This window comes from Mastigoproctus giganteus, chromosome 3 (genome assembly GCF_048544385.1).
Source record: "Mastigoproctus giganteus isolate SK-2022 chromosome 3, ASM4854438v1, whole genome shotgun sequence".
Lineage (NCBI taxonomy): Eukaryota > Metazoa > Arthropoda > Arachnida > Uropygi > Thelyphonidae > Mastigoproctus > Mastigoproctus giganteus.
In genome coordinates, this window is record NC_143577.1 from 52,133,548 (window position 1) to 52,151,463 (window position 17,916).

Consider the following 17,916-nt stretch of genomic DNA (forward strand, 5'->3'; position numbering starts at 1 on the left):
TGTTACTGCCTTCACCTGTTATTCGTTATTTGTTTGTTTGTTATTTGGTTTTTAGGAACATTAGCAACTAAGGCCATATTGCTCCGGAATATGCGGTGGTCATTCCCTGACCTTTCCGCATCCTCCGTATTTGGTGGTGACGGGCTCGAACCCCGCGCTATGCACAGCTGCTCCTTTCCGCCTGGCTACAGAGGCGCCTAACCTTCACCTGTCATGTATCATCAATAGCCAAACTGTTGTTCCTGTTACACGGTTGAGGTACTGCAGTTCACTAACACAGTTATTTAAAAACTGAGAAACAGTGATAAACGGAGAGAAATAAGATATAAAACAGAAATACTAATAAATTTACTAATAAATACTAAAATACTAATAAATAAGCAGTGTTATAAGTATTTAAAGGAGTGAATAGTCAATGCCACATGTTCACTCATATTAGCAGATCCAACATTGATGCACTCAATGATAGGTTAACAGTTATTGATTACAGATGAAAATCTGAACTGGTTTTCACCTGTTCTTATTACACAATGATATGGGGATTTATCTAGTTATACACATTTGTTAGGACAATGAAGATTATTATCTGTGAGGCCACTAATACCCATGGTGAAGATGAAATGAACATGGACTATATATGAAACATACCTACTTATTAGTTATAAATCAATATTCTCCTTCTTACCTTGTTAATGCTAAGGTTAATACATAAAGGAAAAAGCCAACTAAGAGAAGGAAAAAAAAGTGTAAGATATCTTACTTTTCCAGTATTAGCTGACCAGACTTTGAGCGTGTTGTCATCTGAGCCACTGACAATTCGATTACCAGAAAATTGAAGACAGGTAATTACATGGTCATCGTGGCCTTTTAACACCTAAAAGAAAGTGATAATGGTAATTACTTTGTTTTGCAGCATTTTACAATCTTTCTGTAAGGAGGGAAAAAAAAAAAATAAAAATAACACATTCCTCATAATGAAACCTTGAAGAAATATATACAAAAAAAAAATAATCTATTTCCAACCAAAAAAAGTAGAGACAATACACAGTACAGCCAAGCTAGAAGGATTTACATCAAATTTAAACCTAATAACATAAAATAGGTGACTGAAGCTTTAAACGTAGGAATAAAATAAAATAAAAATGTAAAATAAATGGCATAATCTAATGATTCTGGCAAACACTAAAATAATGAGCTGTGTACCAAGCAAATAATATGGAGCGTGCTCAATTGCTAAACAAATCTCAGCTAGAATTCATTACTGCATGAACAAGAAATTATTCCAGAACTTATTAAGAACTTAGTACTGATTTACTCAATTTATGGGAAAATTGTCAATGGGAATACAGTCCACTGCTTATTTGCAGATAGTATTGGAAGAACATCAAGATGCAGAATGCAAGTTCTAAATCTTATTAGAAGATTCAAGGTAATCTGAAGAGTAAACTTACAGAAGTATGTAATGTGACTAGAAATGTCCTACATTCTTTTGAAATTTTCAATATCATTTGCATCAATGCAAAAATTTGATCAAAGTTGACCATCCAGTCAATATCCTGCTATATTTAAGTTTTCTAAATGTGCACACTAATGATGTGGTTCACAACTATCATTGGCTATTTGTACAAAGGAATTTAGAAATTTTATTTGAACTTCATCATCCACGATTTCTTTATATACTAACATTCTTAGGAATTTTATGGTAAACTTAAGCTGGCAGTGGTCCAGAATGCTGATAAGCAAAGTATATATTGTGCATTAATTGCTGGTGTGGGATTTCTAGATGTTCATCTTTCTCTGTACCCTTTTAAACATGAAAGCACTCTTACGGGAATAGTTTCTGAAGTTGCAAGTTATTGCTAACAATTTTACCCATTTGAATAATAATGTGAAACATGCTGTTAGATAAGGTGCTACTATCCTCATTAGAGAGTAGCACCTTATCTAAAATGGTTTCTTGTCTCAATTATTATTTATCTATTTATTTTACAAAAAAATTAATATATACAGGTGTAATTTTGAATTTTTTCACATTAATGTTTTTATAAACTTGAAAATGGGCCTAACTATTTATATATATTTTTTTCTCAACAGAATTAATAAAAGTTGTTTTATTTTGTTAGAACACCACCTGTAAAAAACACATTTTTAAATTTAAATTTTTCATTAAAAAAATAAATTACATTTAATAAATACAGTAAGGCCTCCGTAGCCGAGTGGGCAGGAGCAGGAGTGCAGTAGCAGTAGCACATGCTCTTTGAGTAGACCAGGGTTCAAGACCCTGACTGCTGAATACGATCGATCTGCCAACCCGCACTGGACCAGCGTGGCAGATTGTGGTCCATTTCCCTCAACACGAATTGTTGAGGAGGCTTCCATCCTGCAGTGGGTTGATAATGGCTGCACTTTACTTTTTTTTTTATGTGCCAGTTATAGTGATCATGCTTGCAAATTGAATTTTGATTCTAATAAATGGCGATTCTAATAAGTGAAAATCAACAAATATTATCCAGAGGCTATAAAAATAAAGACAAAGCAAAAATTTACACTTTATTACCAAAGGTTTATTATCAATTAGATGAAAATCAGAAGAATATTATCCACAGGGTTAGCAAAATAAAAATAAATTTATACTTACGTGCAAACACTTTGTAGTGTGATTATAATTTAAAATAGTCACTTATTTTAGATTGGTTTAAATTATCACTGCAAAATCTATATTCACAATCACTTGCACCAGTTTCTTCCAACGCTTTCCTCAGGACGGCTATAGCTTCACGAGTTTTGCCATTTTGTAACTGGAATTCGTTCAAGTTCATCTTCCTCTTCGGCAAAATTATCAGTAACAGACTGGGCAATTTCTTCATCTGTTAAAGCTGTAGTAAATTGTAGATCACCATCTATATCCACCCAATCATTAACTCCTGTTTACCCATTTCAACGTGATCAGCATCATGACTTTGCTGACCATCATGAATAATTATTCCACATTTTTGAAAAAGTTGCTAATGCAGGTTTCAGAACCTTCATTCCAAGGGCACACATTGTCATACGAAGGGCAACTAGAACAGTTATCTGCTTTGTGATTTGGATGATGTTCCCAAACCTTCATCTATAGATTGGATGATTCTTAGCCTCATATCCAATCTATAAACGATCTTAAATGTTTTTATTATTCCCCGGTCGAGAGGTTGAATCAGTGATGTGGTATTTGAAGGTAGAAAAAATAATTCAATATTTTTGAAAGTCAACTTTGGATGAACTGGGCAGTTGTCCAAAACCAATGCAATTTTTTGTTTTTCTTATCCAATTTCAAATCCAATTTATGAAGATAATCTTCAAATAAAGAAGCTGTCATCCAAGTATTGGCAATATTGGAATATTCAACAGGCAGCTGTTTTAATCCTTTAAAACATCTAGGCGATTTACTCTTGCCTATAACTAATGGCTTCATCTTGATTGTTCCCATCATGTTGCATGTTAAAAGAACTGTAATCCTGTCCTTGATTTTCTTTCCTGCAGACGCAGAGGAAAAATCATGTAATGGTCTGGGGAAGCCCTGTAGTACAACCCTGTTTCATCAGTATTAAAAATGTCTTCGGGATTATAAGTGCTTAACACAGTTTGCCAAGAGGTTTTCAACTAGGTGTCAGCTGCAGAACCATCGGAATCCTGTTTTTCTCTGTGAAGTTTTTTGTAAACAATATCATACCTCTCCTTCCATTTTGTGAAACTCTTCATGTAGTTTTACAGGAAAATCATTTCACTAATCACATTAGTGATTAGTGAAACATTAAATTTGCATCATTCGAATAAATGATGCAAGTTTAACGTGTGATGTGATTTTAATAGTTTTGATAAAGATGCCTGAGACACCCCTAATTTTACCTGCTTCCCTTTGAGACATATTGCCTAAGTTTAATTTATCATACATTTCTATAATTTGTAACTTATCTTTTACACTCAAATTCACTCTTTCTGTTCGCTGACTTTTTGTTTTGGGTAGTAAAATTAAAAACACAGTTAAAAGGATAAGCATCCATCAATAACAAAGCACAAGGCACATACAAACTGGAACTAACAGGATGCACACAAGTGAGACGAAGTTTAGATATAGAAATGAAGAGCAGATTTCAGTGAGGGGGAAACATATTTCACCATAATAACATGAAAACACAGAATTCCAGCTATCAGAATTATTGCAAATGCAATAAGATCAGGTTTACTACCCATTTATTGCATTAACAGAAAAGCCCAATAAACCAGAAACTACAAATTGTTTTGTGGTTGTGACTTCTATAAATGCAACCTCCTGAAATGTTCTTTAGAAAAATATCACAGAGGAATTCATAATTGATTCTTATAACCGAAGATGCGATTCTAATAAATGATGCAAGTGTAGTGCATTTTACTGATTTGAATAGGTTCTTCGAAATTTAATTCTATAAAGCGGCTGATTCTAATAACCAGTGCTTGCTGTATTACAATCTATTAGCAAAAGGTCTAGCATTGGCATAAAAGTAGAATAAATAAATAAGATTTTTTTTTTTTTTTTTAATAAGAAAAGTGATCTAACATACCAGGCAGGAACATCTTTGTCACGATTGGGATGCTACTGCTGAGGGATTAAACTACTTTCTACATTGAAAATTTTACCCACATCCAATTTTGTTTTCTAATAAGACAAGCACCAAACATTCTGAGAAATTTTATAAGCAAATTAAATAGCTGTGTACAATGAATATACAAAATGGATAAAATTATTACATGCTTAACATTTCAAAAGTTCTAAATGAGGCCATGAACCCTTCTTAAATTCTAAATCTGTTTACAATAAAACAGATTAAAAAGGTTAATGAAGCATTAACCCTTAATTTGGGTTAATGGCTTCTTTATTTCATCCTCGTTGAATAATTAACCTGAGAACTTTTCAAGATGTTATTCAAAATTCATATTAAACCTTAAATAGCATACTAGCAGCTGTCACAATCAACAGAAGTAATTTGTCCCACTCATGGCTAATAATACACACAACCAGTATATTTAATAGATATACATATGAAAATACTTTTATGGAAACTACTTCATGTAAATAATGAAAGGTTGGAGGACATGATTAAAAGTTTAATTGGAAAAAGAAATGCTTTTTTTTTTTTTTTTAAACACGTGAATTTATATATATAAGTTGTTTATTAAAATGGAATCATCTCAATACACACTTAATACAAAATTTTTTGGCAGCATTTAGGAGAGTTAACAAATATATAAAAGCCTGTTACAGCAAGTACTACATTAATTAAAGCTTTACTATAATGAAAATATTTCTAGGTCATGGTCAACTTTTATTAATAATATTTTAAATATTATTTGAACAAAGTAGTTTGATCAAAAATTCAATACAACAAATTACTTTCAAGTTCACCTATGCCTAAAATGTTCTGTTTACAATGAAAGAAAAACTTCATTAGAAAATTGTGAAGACAATGTGTAGTCTATATTGTAAATATGGCTATGGAAGTATTTCTTGAAGGAAAAAAATGCAAGTTTTAAAAGATACAATACAATAAGATTCATTGTTGCATGAACCCTTTACTACATTTCCTACGTTTTTGAATGTTTTTTTATTTTATTTTTATATGTTTGAGTTTATTTTACTCCTGATACTTTGTAACAGGATTTTACTTATAAACTGATATGAACAAATAAAAAAAGGGAAAGCGTTAAAATCTAAAAAAATAAATAGCAATTTATTATTTAAGATTCAATTATTATTTAAGATTTGAATAAAGAAACTGATTAAGAAAGGAAGAAAAATAAAGGGAGAATGGAAGAGGAAGGAGCTAAACCACAGGGTATTGAGAGATGAAAGAATATTTTATTAAGATTTCTCACCCTTCAAGCTCCCACAAAGGGGAGACTAGTGAATAAATGAGAAAAAAAAACACAACATTAGGCAATAATATAGAAAAAAAAAAAAAAAAATTTGGAACTTTATCAATAACATCGAAATGAAGAGGAAAATCTGGGTGAGAGAGAACCAAAAGGAAACAGATGGGAAAAAGTACACATCACAAAGTTAAAAACTGCAGGAAGGGTAACTAACCCTATTGCCTAAAGCTGGAAACTGAGATAATTGGGGATTTGTAAACTAATAATTATAAAATAACGGTTTACAACTGGGAAATAGTATACAAGTAGGCACTGTGAAATAGTGGCAATATTCTGAGAATGGAGTTTCAAGCTGATTTGATTCATGAATCTTATGATTTATGTAGAATGATTGGTTGTGTTTTCCCTTTTTTCTGTTGATTGCCAAAGCTCTGAATGTAGTGAAGGGTTCATGCAACGATGAATCTTATTGTATCTTTTAAAACTTTCGTTTTTTTTCTTCAAGAAATGCTTCCATAGTCATAATTACAATATAGACTATGAAGACGACTTCTTTAATTGCTCTTCTAGTATTTGAACTATCTGTTGAGGGAATGAAAGTTTTTTTGAAATTCCAACAGCGCTTAGAATAAACAAATCTGTAACAGTTTAGAGCTGTTTCAGATTTGTTTATTCTGCCATATTTAACATTCTTGTGATGCTATTCAATTTTTTCCCCACCCTCTATATAACTCACCAGTATAAGAAGAATTGCATAAGCATGGTATGCAGTAAACCAATCGTCTGGAATTGTATAGAGGTTGTTGACTGTTACAGAGAAGCTGTTTGAGATATTTTGATCTCTTGATATACAGTCGAACTCGATTATAACGAGCATGAATATAACAATCATGGCTATGGAGAGTAAATGCTATCTCCAAGTTAAGTCAAGTCATGTGGGCATTTATGTATGGATGTTCCATGCAAATTTCATGGATATATCGAGAAAACTTGGTTTATTCATTTCCAAAGTATGGACCAATGAGCTACTGCATTCTCTTACTCTGGTATATTCTCTCAATTTAGACCATTAAATTTTTATAAACAAAAGGACTAATCTGGACGTAACTACTGTAGATGTTAACCTTACGAGTGTTAACCTGTTAGAAAAACTGTATATAAAACTACAGATTGTTGATTGTTCTGTAGATAATTTTGCGTAGTTACATAGTTACTCTGCTATCTCCAAATGATGTTAAACTGCGGCTAATGGGGGGAACCCTGGGGTCTGCCAATCAACAAATGAATAAAATGAAAAATGTAGATGTTAACCATGTCCCCTATCTCCCTCATTTAGAGATGCAAATCCAAAATAAATCAATGAAACATTAATTGTACCTGGGAAACCTGCAAAAGAAAACATTTATCTCTGAGAGGGGAACCAGTTATATTTGTCAGCTGCAATTCAGTTAAATTTTTGTAAAACAGTAGCATGTGATGCCACCATTTTTGACATAAATAAATTTTTGACAGCATCAGAAACAGCAAATGCCATTGGGTCCAATGAGCACTTAGTGGGAACTGAACTTTCCAGAGCATCTATCAGTGTTATAAACAATACAGTATTTGGATTTTATCAAAAACTTGTGGTGATGCTGAAAAAAATCAGTAAGATACAATGCGATAAAAATAGTACAGATTTTGCCCTTCAATGGGTAACATGTTTGTAAATAAAAGGAACCGTTTTGCTGTTTGCAAAAAAGTTGCAATCATTCAAGTTTTAGAACATGGTAACAAAAAAAAAAAAAAAAAAAAAAAAAAAAATGCAAAAGTGTGTGAAAAATTTATCATCTATAGTTTCAACTTTGTGGAAAAACAAAGACGTTATTTTATCTGCAATAAACAATCTTGCAACTTATACACACCCACATGATAAAAGAGTATTCCAATTACCTTTAGAAAATGGCTGCAGGCAGAGGCAAAAGTGATTCTTGTACTGCTTCTATTAGAATGAGCAACAGCCTGAAAAGCAAGGTGGAGATTTCTGGGACTGCTGGGAGTTATAGTGGAACAAGTGAATACATGGGCTGTGTTAGGGTAACTAACTAAGAATAGGAAGTGCATAAGAAGAATTGCATAATTCTTCTTATGCACCTGTAAGAAGACTTGCATGTACACCAATTCTAGGAGTGTAGTTAATAAATTTGATGAGCTTGAAGTACTAGTCAAGACATCAAAGGCAGATATTGTCGGGATAACAGAGACGTGGTGTTAGACAGATAAGCAGTGCAGAATTGAAATTTGAGGGGTACAATGTGTACAGGAAGGATAGACAGGACAGGAAGGGAGGAGGAGTTATGCTGTTAGTTAAGAAACACAAAATCTAAGGAAGTGCATCCAATTGACATTGGTGGACAATGCAGTGTTGTCTGTATGGTGTGAAATAAGCACTGGGAAAGGAAAAATGAGTAGGTGTGTGTGTTATAGGCTTAATGAATCTGATGACTATAATGAGCAATTGTGCAGAGAAATAGAGTGGGCCAGTAAATCAGAATGTCTTATAATGGGGGACTTTAACTTTCTGCCTACTGGAACTTGTGGTTTGGTCGCTTGCACTAGCAAGACTTTTGTGGATTTATCGGATGACTGTTTTCTACAGCAACATGTTTGAGAGGCAACCAGAGGGAATAATATTCTTGATCTGATTATCAGCAGTGATTATTCGTATTAAGAATTTGCAGATAAAGGAACCACTGGGTGACAGTGATCTAAATGTACTAACGTGGGAATTACTTAAAGATGTAACGTAACTACCATCAAGGCTAAAGGGAAAGGCTTTTGCTTTCGTAAAGGTGACTACAGTGTCTCAGACAGTTTTTAAATTCTGTACAGTGGGATCAACTGATGATGTTACCAATGTTGAATTCTAAATGGGAAGCCTTCAGGGACTTAATTTTGGAGACTACAAGGCTTTTCATTCCAACTAAGAAATACTGTTCAAGGTTTAGGCCTAAATGGATGTCAGATGAATTAATGAGTCTCATGGCAGAGAAGAATGTATGGAATGCATATGAAGTATCAGGTGTCACAGAAGCCTATGACAGGCGAAGTCAGATTACGAGAAATCTTTGGCAAAGGATGCAAAGAAAAACAGCAAAGAGTTCTTTACTTATGTAAACTCTAGAAGGAAAGGGATGAATCAGATTGAACCACTTAACATAGATGGATTGACTATTGATGATCGTGCTCAGGCAGCTGACAAACTGACTGAGTATTCTGCATCTCCATTCACACATGAGGAGTAATTCAATGAAGAGAGTGCCAGAAATTTATCAAATGCTAACAGGAAGCTAAGTGATTTTGTAATAACTGAGAGCAAAGTGGAGGAGATATTGTTGAAGTTAAACATAAGGAAGACACCTGGGGTGGACGGGATCTATCCAATTATATTAAAGGAGGTAGCAAACCCTTAGCCATAATTATGAGAGCTTCCTTGGACTCAGGGTGCTCATGGACTGGAGGTGTGCAAATGTATCACCAATTCACAAAAGGGGTTCAAAAGGTGACACAAGTAACTACAGACCTGTTAGTTTAATTTGTGTTCCGGGGAAAATAATGAAATCACTGGTTAAAGAAGCATTGCAGAATCATCTAGACAAGACTGATGAAGGTATATCAGGTTAAGACACAGCATGGGTTTGTTAAAGGGATGTCTTGTCTGACCAATTTGATTGGATACTGTGATGTGGTCACAAAGAAACAATGCTAAAAATGATTTTGATATCATGTACAGTACAGTAAACCCCCTGCTATTCGCGGGGGTTACGTTCCTGAGAAATGCTGCGAATACTGAATTATGGCTCCCATAGGTTCCAAAGTATGAAATATATAAGATAAACTAGTCTAAAATTTTGTATATGTATGTATTATATGTACCTTCACAATATGACTATGTACATAGTGAAAATACAAGCATAAGGCATCAAAAATGAAAATAAGAAACAATTTAATATTAAATGTAATATTTATTAGAAATTTCAAAAATATCTTTCAGACCAGCATCTTTGCTAGCTAAAAAACTTATCCCACAACTGCTATCACCAGTTTCACTAAAGTATTGATAAAGGAGTTTTGCCTTTTCACGAATGATGAGTGAAATTAACAGAATTTTATTTTGAGTTCAGTCTTCTATCCACAGATTTAAAGCCTTTTCCATTTTTTCTAATTTAACATCATGAGTTACAGAGCAAATTTTTGAAGCAATTAGCACGTTTTCATGGACACTACGGTGGATTTTTTCTTCCGATGTCTTGATTGATCGTACCGTTGACGCACTGATTTTATAATGTTTTGCCACTGATGAGACATTTTGTCTAATAACTCAATTTTACCCACTAATGTCATCACCTTCTTTGATCTTTTCACAATTCCCTTGTTATTCGTAGCCAAATTTTTGTAGTGGTTAGAAAAGAACTTGTCCACAATAAAGTCACTTTCTTTTAACTGTCAACACACTCGAAAAAGTCTGCTTACGCTAACACACTGCAAAACGGTAGATTTTTCACTTTTGTAAGTATATCAATTTATAAATTGTTAAATTTATTCAATTTATAAGCATATCAATTAAAAGCAAACGACGAAACCGTCCATGACAAGCACATGACACATACTGAATAAGGATTAGCGGAGAACATCCACGCTCGCGATTTTGTCACCCCTCTCCCCCACCCACTGAGCGATGTTTTGACCAGGAAAGATGATTTTAGCCACACCCATGTTTTTTATGGCGGAAAATGTTCATGCCACTTTAAAATTCACATTTTTTTTTTAGGTTTCATTTTATATTAAATCAGTGACTGCGAATACAGATACCACAAATAGCAGGGGTTTACTGTACTTGGATTTCAGGAAAGCTTTTGATACTGTTGCACATGAAAGACTGCTGTACAAATTGGAGAGATATGGCATTAAGGGTAAGTTGCAACAATGGATAAAGGAATGGTTAATTGGGAGACAACAGAGGGTGGTAATCAATGAACACTGCTCTTGGTGGACAAATGTTGTTAGTGGAGTTCCCAGGGTTTGGTGTTGGGCCCATTGTTGTTTTGCATATTTATCAATGATACTGATGAAGGTTTAATGTCCAAGTTTGCAGATGATACAAAGGTTGGCAGGGTTGTTAACGACAGTAAAGACAGTATGCTACTCCAACTGGATCTAGACAAGCTGGGCAAATGGGCTGAAAAGTGGCAACTGAAGTTTAACATTGACAAATGCAAAGTACTGCACACGGGTAGCAATAACCCAAGAGAAATGTATGAACTGTGTGATACTACACTCAGGGAAGTGGAAAGTGAAAAAGACCTCGTGGTAATTGTGCAATCATATATGAAGTTCGCTGAGCAGTGCAGATGGGCTGCCAGGGCAGGCGATGGAGTCTTGTCAATGATATATAAGAATTTTGCTAGCAGGGACAGGGAGGTGATTATCCCATTATACAAGGCAAAGGTCAGGCCACACCTAGAGTACTGTGTACAGGTCTGGAGGCCTCATTTTAGGAAGGATGTAGAGTTGCTAGAATGAGTACAAAGGGCAACAAGACTGGTGAGGGGAACAAAGGGGTGTACTTACCAATAAAGGCTTAAGTTCTGCAAATTACAGCGCCTGGAGAGCAGGCACCTGCAAGGTGATCTGAATGAAGTGCATAAGGCCTTGAATGGGTTGAGCAAGCTGAATGGTGATGGGATTCTTCCTCTTGCTCAGACTAAAAACCTGAGGTGGCACAGTTTCAAACTGAGGAAAGATAGTTGTAGAATAGATGTGCGCAAATTTGCCTTAGCCAGCGAGTAGTTGATTGGTGGAACAGGCTTCCATCTTTTGTTGTGGAAGCTAATAGCCTAAATAAATTGGCTGAGCTGGACAGGCATTTGGAACAAATGGAGGGGTGAAATGGGAGATCATACGGGAAGTACGTGGCCTGGCATTATCATGGTTATTGTCATGTAAATGAACATCAGTGATTTCTTGGCAAAAATTATAAGAGCAAATGAGACATGGCTACACTGTCAGAAACCAGTGAGAACAAATGAAAAAGGCAAACAGCGTCAAAAAAGGCAAATATCAAAGTTTTATCATAAAGTTATGATAAAACTTTTATATTATTGGAATGGTACACCATTCCAATAATATCAAAGTGTGCTGAAGATTGTGAGTTGTTGTTTATTATTTGGTTTTTAGGAGCATTAGCAACTAAGGCCATATTGCTCCGGGGATATGCGGTGGTCATTCCCTGACATTTCTGCATCCTCTGTATTTGGTGGTTACGGGCTCGAACTCCGGTCTAATCAAGAAGCGTGTGCTACGCACTATTGCTCCTGCCCACCTGGCTACGGAGGTGCCAAGATTATGAGAACATCTGCAAGAAATGTCCTAATCTCTATACCAGTGTCTAGAAGTGCCATAATTGCCAAAGTACCACATCCTTCACATAACAAAGACCTGCCTACCTATGACTTCTACCTTTTTGTACATTAAAAAAAATTAAATAAATAAATAATAAATTAATATAATTTAACTTCTCAAAATGAAAAGAGAAAAACAGAAGTTACATAAAAAATAACACTGATCAAAGCCCCGAATGTGATGCTACCTCACTGGTCAACATTACTGTACAAGAGTTGGTACAATAATGCTTCAGTTGTGTATGTATAGAAAAGCAAACAACGTTTGCTACTAAATGTGCCAATTTCATATGCAAAATGAAATGAAAAATTTAGTGAATTTTTCATTATTTTGTGAAGTTAATGAAATAAAAATGAAAACCAAATAAAAAGCATGTTACTACCGTGATTGCAATTTCAGCACTTACTGATACCTTGCCAGTGGATAACCAAGCACAGTTAGAAAAGCCCTGATGCTAAACATCATCAATAGTTTAAAACTCAAGTAAATTTAGAGCAATATTCTATGAAGCATTACTGTACATTAGTTGCAAATGCCTACCAAATCTATGTCAGTTTTGCTACGACATGCAATGTCATATTGCAAAGCAAGCCATTTTGAAGTGTAAGTGCACAACCGAGTTGTCTCGATCCTGCACTTAACACTTCAAATAAAAATGCATGTCATTACCAAACTTAACAGACAGATCAAATTGCTCAGATATGTGTAGGAGAACTTGTTACTGAATGCTTCACACAAACATGCATGTTATGAAATACTAAAATTTGTAGAATAAGAAAAATTTACCTCAATGTTATGTAGAACACTTCCTAATGACACTCACCAGAAAATAAATGAAAATAAAATTAACACAAAATTATTACAGTAATAAAAGTAATAATAAAAAAAAAAATTTTAAATAAATAAATTGAAAAATGACTTTCCTCCCTTGAAACTGACAGGGCTTTTCGACCATATGTCTTGATTACAGGAATGGAAATTACTGAGTAAGTGTGAGCCAGAATCTTAAACAGAGAGATTATCTGTCAAAGGTGGTAGATGACTTTCATCAACCGGTGAAATACCGCCACTTTGCTTATTGGAAGCTTGAAGTGGTGAAACCTATGTTTAGTCTCTAGAGCAAAGTTTCCGGCATCCCCCTTCCCCTTCAACCCATGCACGGTACTAAGTACTATAGGTTTTAATACCTTTCGTGTTTGGGGTTTTCATAAAAAAAAAAAAAAAAAAAATTTAATCTCAATGGTTTCTGCAATCGTCTAGTATAATTACGTTGGACCCAAGTATTTTGGCCTCATTGAATAAAAATGTATGGTTTTCGTTAACGGCACGAAAGGCCAATTCTGACACTGCTGGACGAGAAGCATGAACTGAGGGCACGTGCTGTTTTACTCTCACATCCAGCATACACTGCATCAAGCCCTGATAAGACGAGTCACAATCACTGCAAGAAATGTGGTATACCAGGTGATTGATTTGTGTTGCGAAAGGAGAAAAGACTGAGCAATTGTTCAGTATAGTGTGCAATTTCTATATTGGTCTGGCCAGAATTTTAAATTTGGTATTTTTAAAGAATCTCTTAAGCTGTTTGTGACACTGTTCAACGTATCTGCTGGTTAATATCTATATATTTCTGTGTCTAAAGCAGATTTAGTCATTGAATATTTATAGGCAATGAGAAATCAATTAAAAATAGACCTTTTGTAGCTGAACAGATGATAGCTATTATAATGCAGCAACACCCATGTTTGTCAGTTTATGGTAGATGTTAAATTGAACTTTATTTGCTTCCCGAGTAAGCATGAAATTTAGAAAATTTAATGACTTTGTTTCAGTATTTTTTCTTTTCAATGTAAAATTGAGTCTAGGATGAATAATATTAAATAAACGTAAAATGTCTTGAATAGTGCAACTATCAGTAATAACCAGAACATCGTCTAAATACCTCCCATAATATGTAACACAGGGTAGAAAAGGCATCAAATATATACGCTCAATTGTTGAGAGGCAGACCTCTGATATTAAGCCACTTAGACTCAATCCCATTGGCAAACCAAAAATTTGTTTGTATACATTGTCTTGAAAGGTGATATAGACTTTCAGAAAAACGGCACCTTTGGGGATTAAAGGTGCCATTATTTTGATTTTTCATTTATTGAGAAAGTTTTATTTTTAATATATTTAATACAGAAATAATGAGGCTAAATAAGAAATAGAGAATGCAATTTTATTAACTGCACATAAAAAAAAAAAAAAACACTGACGATCCAATGTTATATTCTGCCATTAATAGACAACAGCTTATACCCCGTTCTACTATTTTATTATATCAAGTTTAGTTTGCATGGTAGCACAGTGGTATTATCACTGTCCTCCCCACACCAGGTGGGAAAGGCCCGGGTTCAAATCCTGCCAATGACATGAGGAACTTTTATGGGCTTTTTTCACTCTAGGCAGAGTTAGTCAGTCTCAGGCATAGATAGCAAGGTTTTTTTAATCCAGAAACTGGGGGTTTTCGTCCAGCAAAACAGGCAAATTGACCAGAGAACACATGCAATTTACAGATACAACACACATGGGTATATGAATTAACTTTCTGGGTGACCCTAATGTAGTTGTGTTTGGATTATAGCAAGTTTGTCACTAAGCTTTAATGTTGTTCTTCGTTTCGTCTCTGTATGAGGTTTATTAACTTGAGAAGCCATAGTGAGGGGCTTTTAATTTAAAATAAATGTAAAACAGCAGTGCAATCTGTGATATCAGTTCAGAATTCACTTTCAAAATGGTGAATGTGAACAAAAATAGTAATCAAGTGACTTGGTGGTTTTTTTTTTGGCATTGCAAGACATCTGCGCTGTACATAAACATCCGATCTCAATGTGCCATTAGCTCAAATGTTCTGTTATTTGGGGTATCATTTTTTCGACAGTTTACTGTAGCTGGCTTCAATTAAGTGAAAAATTTCTTTAATAGGAAGTGTTGTATAATTCATCGGTATAAAGTTATTATTTAACATATGCCAAAGAATATCAAATGTAAGATCCAGTGAGAAATTATCATTATCACCAAGTCTAACAGTCTTTAAGTTATTAAATAATGCATTGTAGTTTTTTATCACAAATTGTAATGCCTGTCTAAATGGTTTTATAATATTATATACATGTGTGGCTAAGGATGAAAATGTCAAGTTCCTGTAAGAAGTGATTGGGCAAATTGGAAATCTGATTTTATGCAGTTTTACCTGCCCAAAATGTGCTGGGATGTTGTATGTTCTGGTCTTCAATTCCTTTAACTGAGACATGGTAATGTAGCCATTCAATACGTGGTTAATGTTGGTAAATAGTACCAAATTGGTAAATACAAATTGGCAAATAGTACAGGGTCTACTTCAAGATAAGTGGAAGTATCTGATATAACTGAATCTCACTTATTAATATAAGTTAGATTCAGTTATATCAAGTATTACAACTGTATCTCCATTGCCTGCTCTCTGAATAATAACGTCTTTATTTTCCTGAAGGTCCCATAAAACTAAAATTTCTTGCCTGTTCAATTTAGGAAGCGGCATGCCTTTTATGTTATTCACCACCTGGTTAACTTGTTGAATAAATAAATCTTTTTTGTGGAACATTACAAAGTCCAAATTCAATATCTATTGCAAACTGTTTTTTTAGGTAGCTTGCGAAGTGGTAAATTATAGTTCAATCCTTTGGATAAAAGTGAAATCTGGTCCTGTGATAGCGTATACGAAGAAAGATTTGTAAGCTGTTGATATGTAGGCACGCTGCACGTTAGGCAAAGGGAGTGTTAGAGAACTAGCTGAAACAATCTGATTGTGTGTAAGTGTGTGTGTGTGTGTGTGTTGGGGGGGGGGGTTGTGAACAAACTCATATACCCTTGGCCAGAAGATTCTGAGAATACGTTCGAATTGTGTGTAGGCCCATTGTACATATATAACGGGATTACAGAAGCACTCAATATGACCCCAGTTTGGTAAATTTCTCTTATTCTTCTACAAATATTGAAATATAATGTAGAACGCATTGAGCATCGTAGATCTGTTTTATACTAATAATCATAGTAATACTAAAATATACAAATACTTTTAATTTACACTGTATAACAAATGATACTAACAGATATCAAACAACAAAAGTTATCTGCTTTCACCAAACTTGTAAAAGATAACTTTCACTTAGGATTCAGCATTAACTAAAACTTATTTTAATAACAAACCAGCCATCTTTTTCCTTAATTATTAAAATAAACATATTTATATGTATGTAATTTAATACAATGAACTATACCTTTGGTGTGCGAATAGGATTATACCGCCAATTCATTTCTATATTATGTTGACGCATGTATGCTGCCTTCCATGGACTTGGAATAACTGGAGTAGGAGTTGGACCAGTGTTGGCACTAAAATGACTACGTGACCTTTTCCTTCCTAACACTTCTCGCAGATCCTCAATACCTTCCTCTCGACATTTTTCTCTCCACAGAAGATTATCTTCTGCAAGAATTCTCCAATAACGGCAGGTCTGAGCTGCTCTCAGTAAGTCTCGAGGTTCCAGGAATGACAAGACATAAAGCGCAAGCTGCAAAAAAAAAAAAAAAAAAAAATGATTTCTTATGTATAAAGAAAGAAGTTTATTTTAATTTAAGTCTACAAAACAATATAAGATGTTTTTTCTGCATTCATACTATTCTGTTTCTAGGTGATCAATATAAAAATATTTTAAACTGATCACGTAGTTAGGCGAGGTTCAGGAGTCTATAATACATATAATATTGATAAGTGCCAAATAATAGCAGACATCAGTCGCACATAAAAGGGTGCACATAGGCAGGCTCACTTTATTCAATGGACAAAGTTAGAAATTGCCAGGAACCTCCCCCATGCAAATGCCAGATTCATGTGCTTAACTTTCACCAAACCATTTCAGAATGCCTTAAGAATATATTTGCAGACTAAAAAAGACTAGATGTTACTAGCATGAAGGCAGCTGCTGTGTTGTGCTGTTAGATTTAAGAGTACAATCAATAAATGGGGAAAAAAGTGAATACATGGACAAAATGTAGCATTAGCAACTACACAGACTAACAGTAAACAATTTCCTCTCCTTAAGGAACCATAATTAATGGCACCCGCATAAAATTTCTCTGTAAACACACAATGTGAAGAGAAATAGATTAAATGAATTGTGATAATCATGTTTAATCTTTTCCTATCTTTTTCATTCTTGTTGAAATAAATACATTTTATGCTGTTATCAAACTATAAGGATTTCAGTAGGGATGGGGGGGGGGGAAAGAGGAGAATAGGAACAAACTTTGCCCAGAGCCCACCACTGGTCCTAAATGCAAAAAAAAAAAAAAAAAAAAAATGCAAGAAATATGAAATAATGTGGCCAAGAGTATGGGGAGTTTGCCAACTGCTTAACTTCTCTAGGTCTTGAAGTATATGCTGATTCCTGTCAATGACAGGAATCAGCATATACTGGCACCACCCTGGCACCTTCATACAATCAACAAACTTCAATATTAAATGATATGCCTTCATCAACATCAGGGTATATCATGTGT

At 34.3% G+C, this 17,916-nt stretch overlaps 1 protein-coding gene across 3 annotated transcripts in view; it reads right to left on the reverse strand.

Annotated features, from left to right (window-relative positions):
• Positions 1-17,916, reverse strand: part of LOC150087963 (F-box/WD repeat-containing protein 7-like) — a 186,888-nt gene that overhangs the window by 40,579 nt on the left and 128,393 nt on the right. For all 3 annotated transcript variants that reach the window (XM_090369291.1, XM_090369292.1, XM_090369290.1), the window contains exons 7-8: positions 16,635-16,928; positions 761-874 (exon numbers count right to left, since the gene is read on the reverse strand). In XM_090369291.1, the coding sequence (XP_090225417.1) occupies positions 761-874; positions 16,635-16,928 (408 nt within the window). The remainder of the gene's footprint in view (positions 1-760; positions 875-16,634; positions 16,929-17,916) is intronic.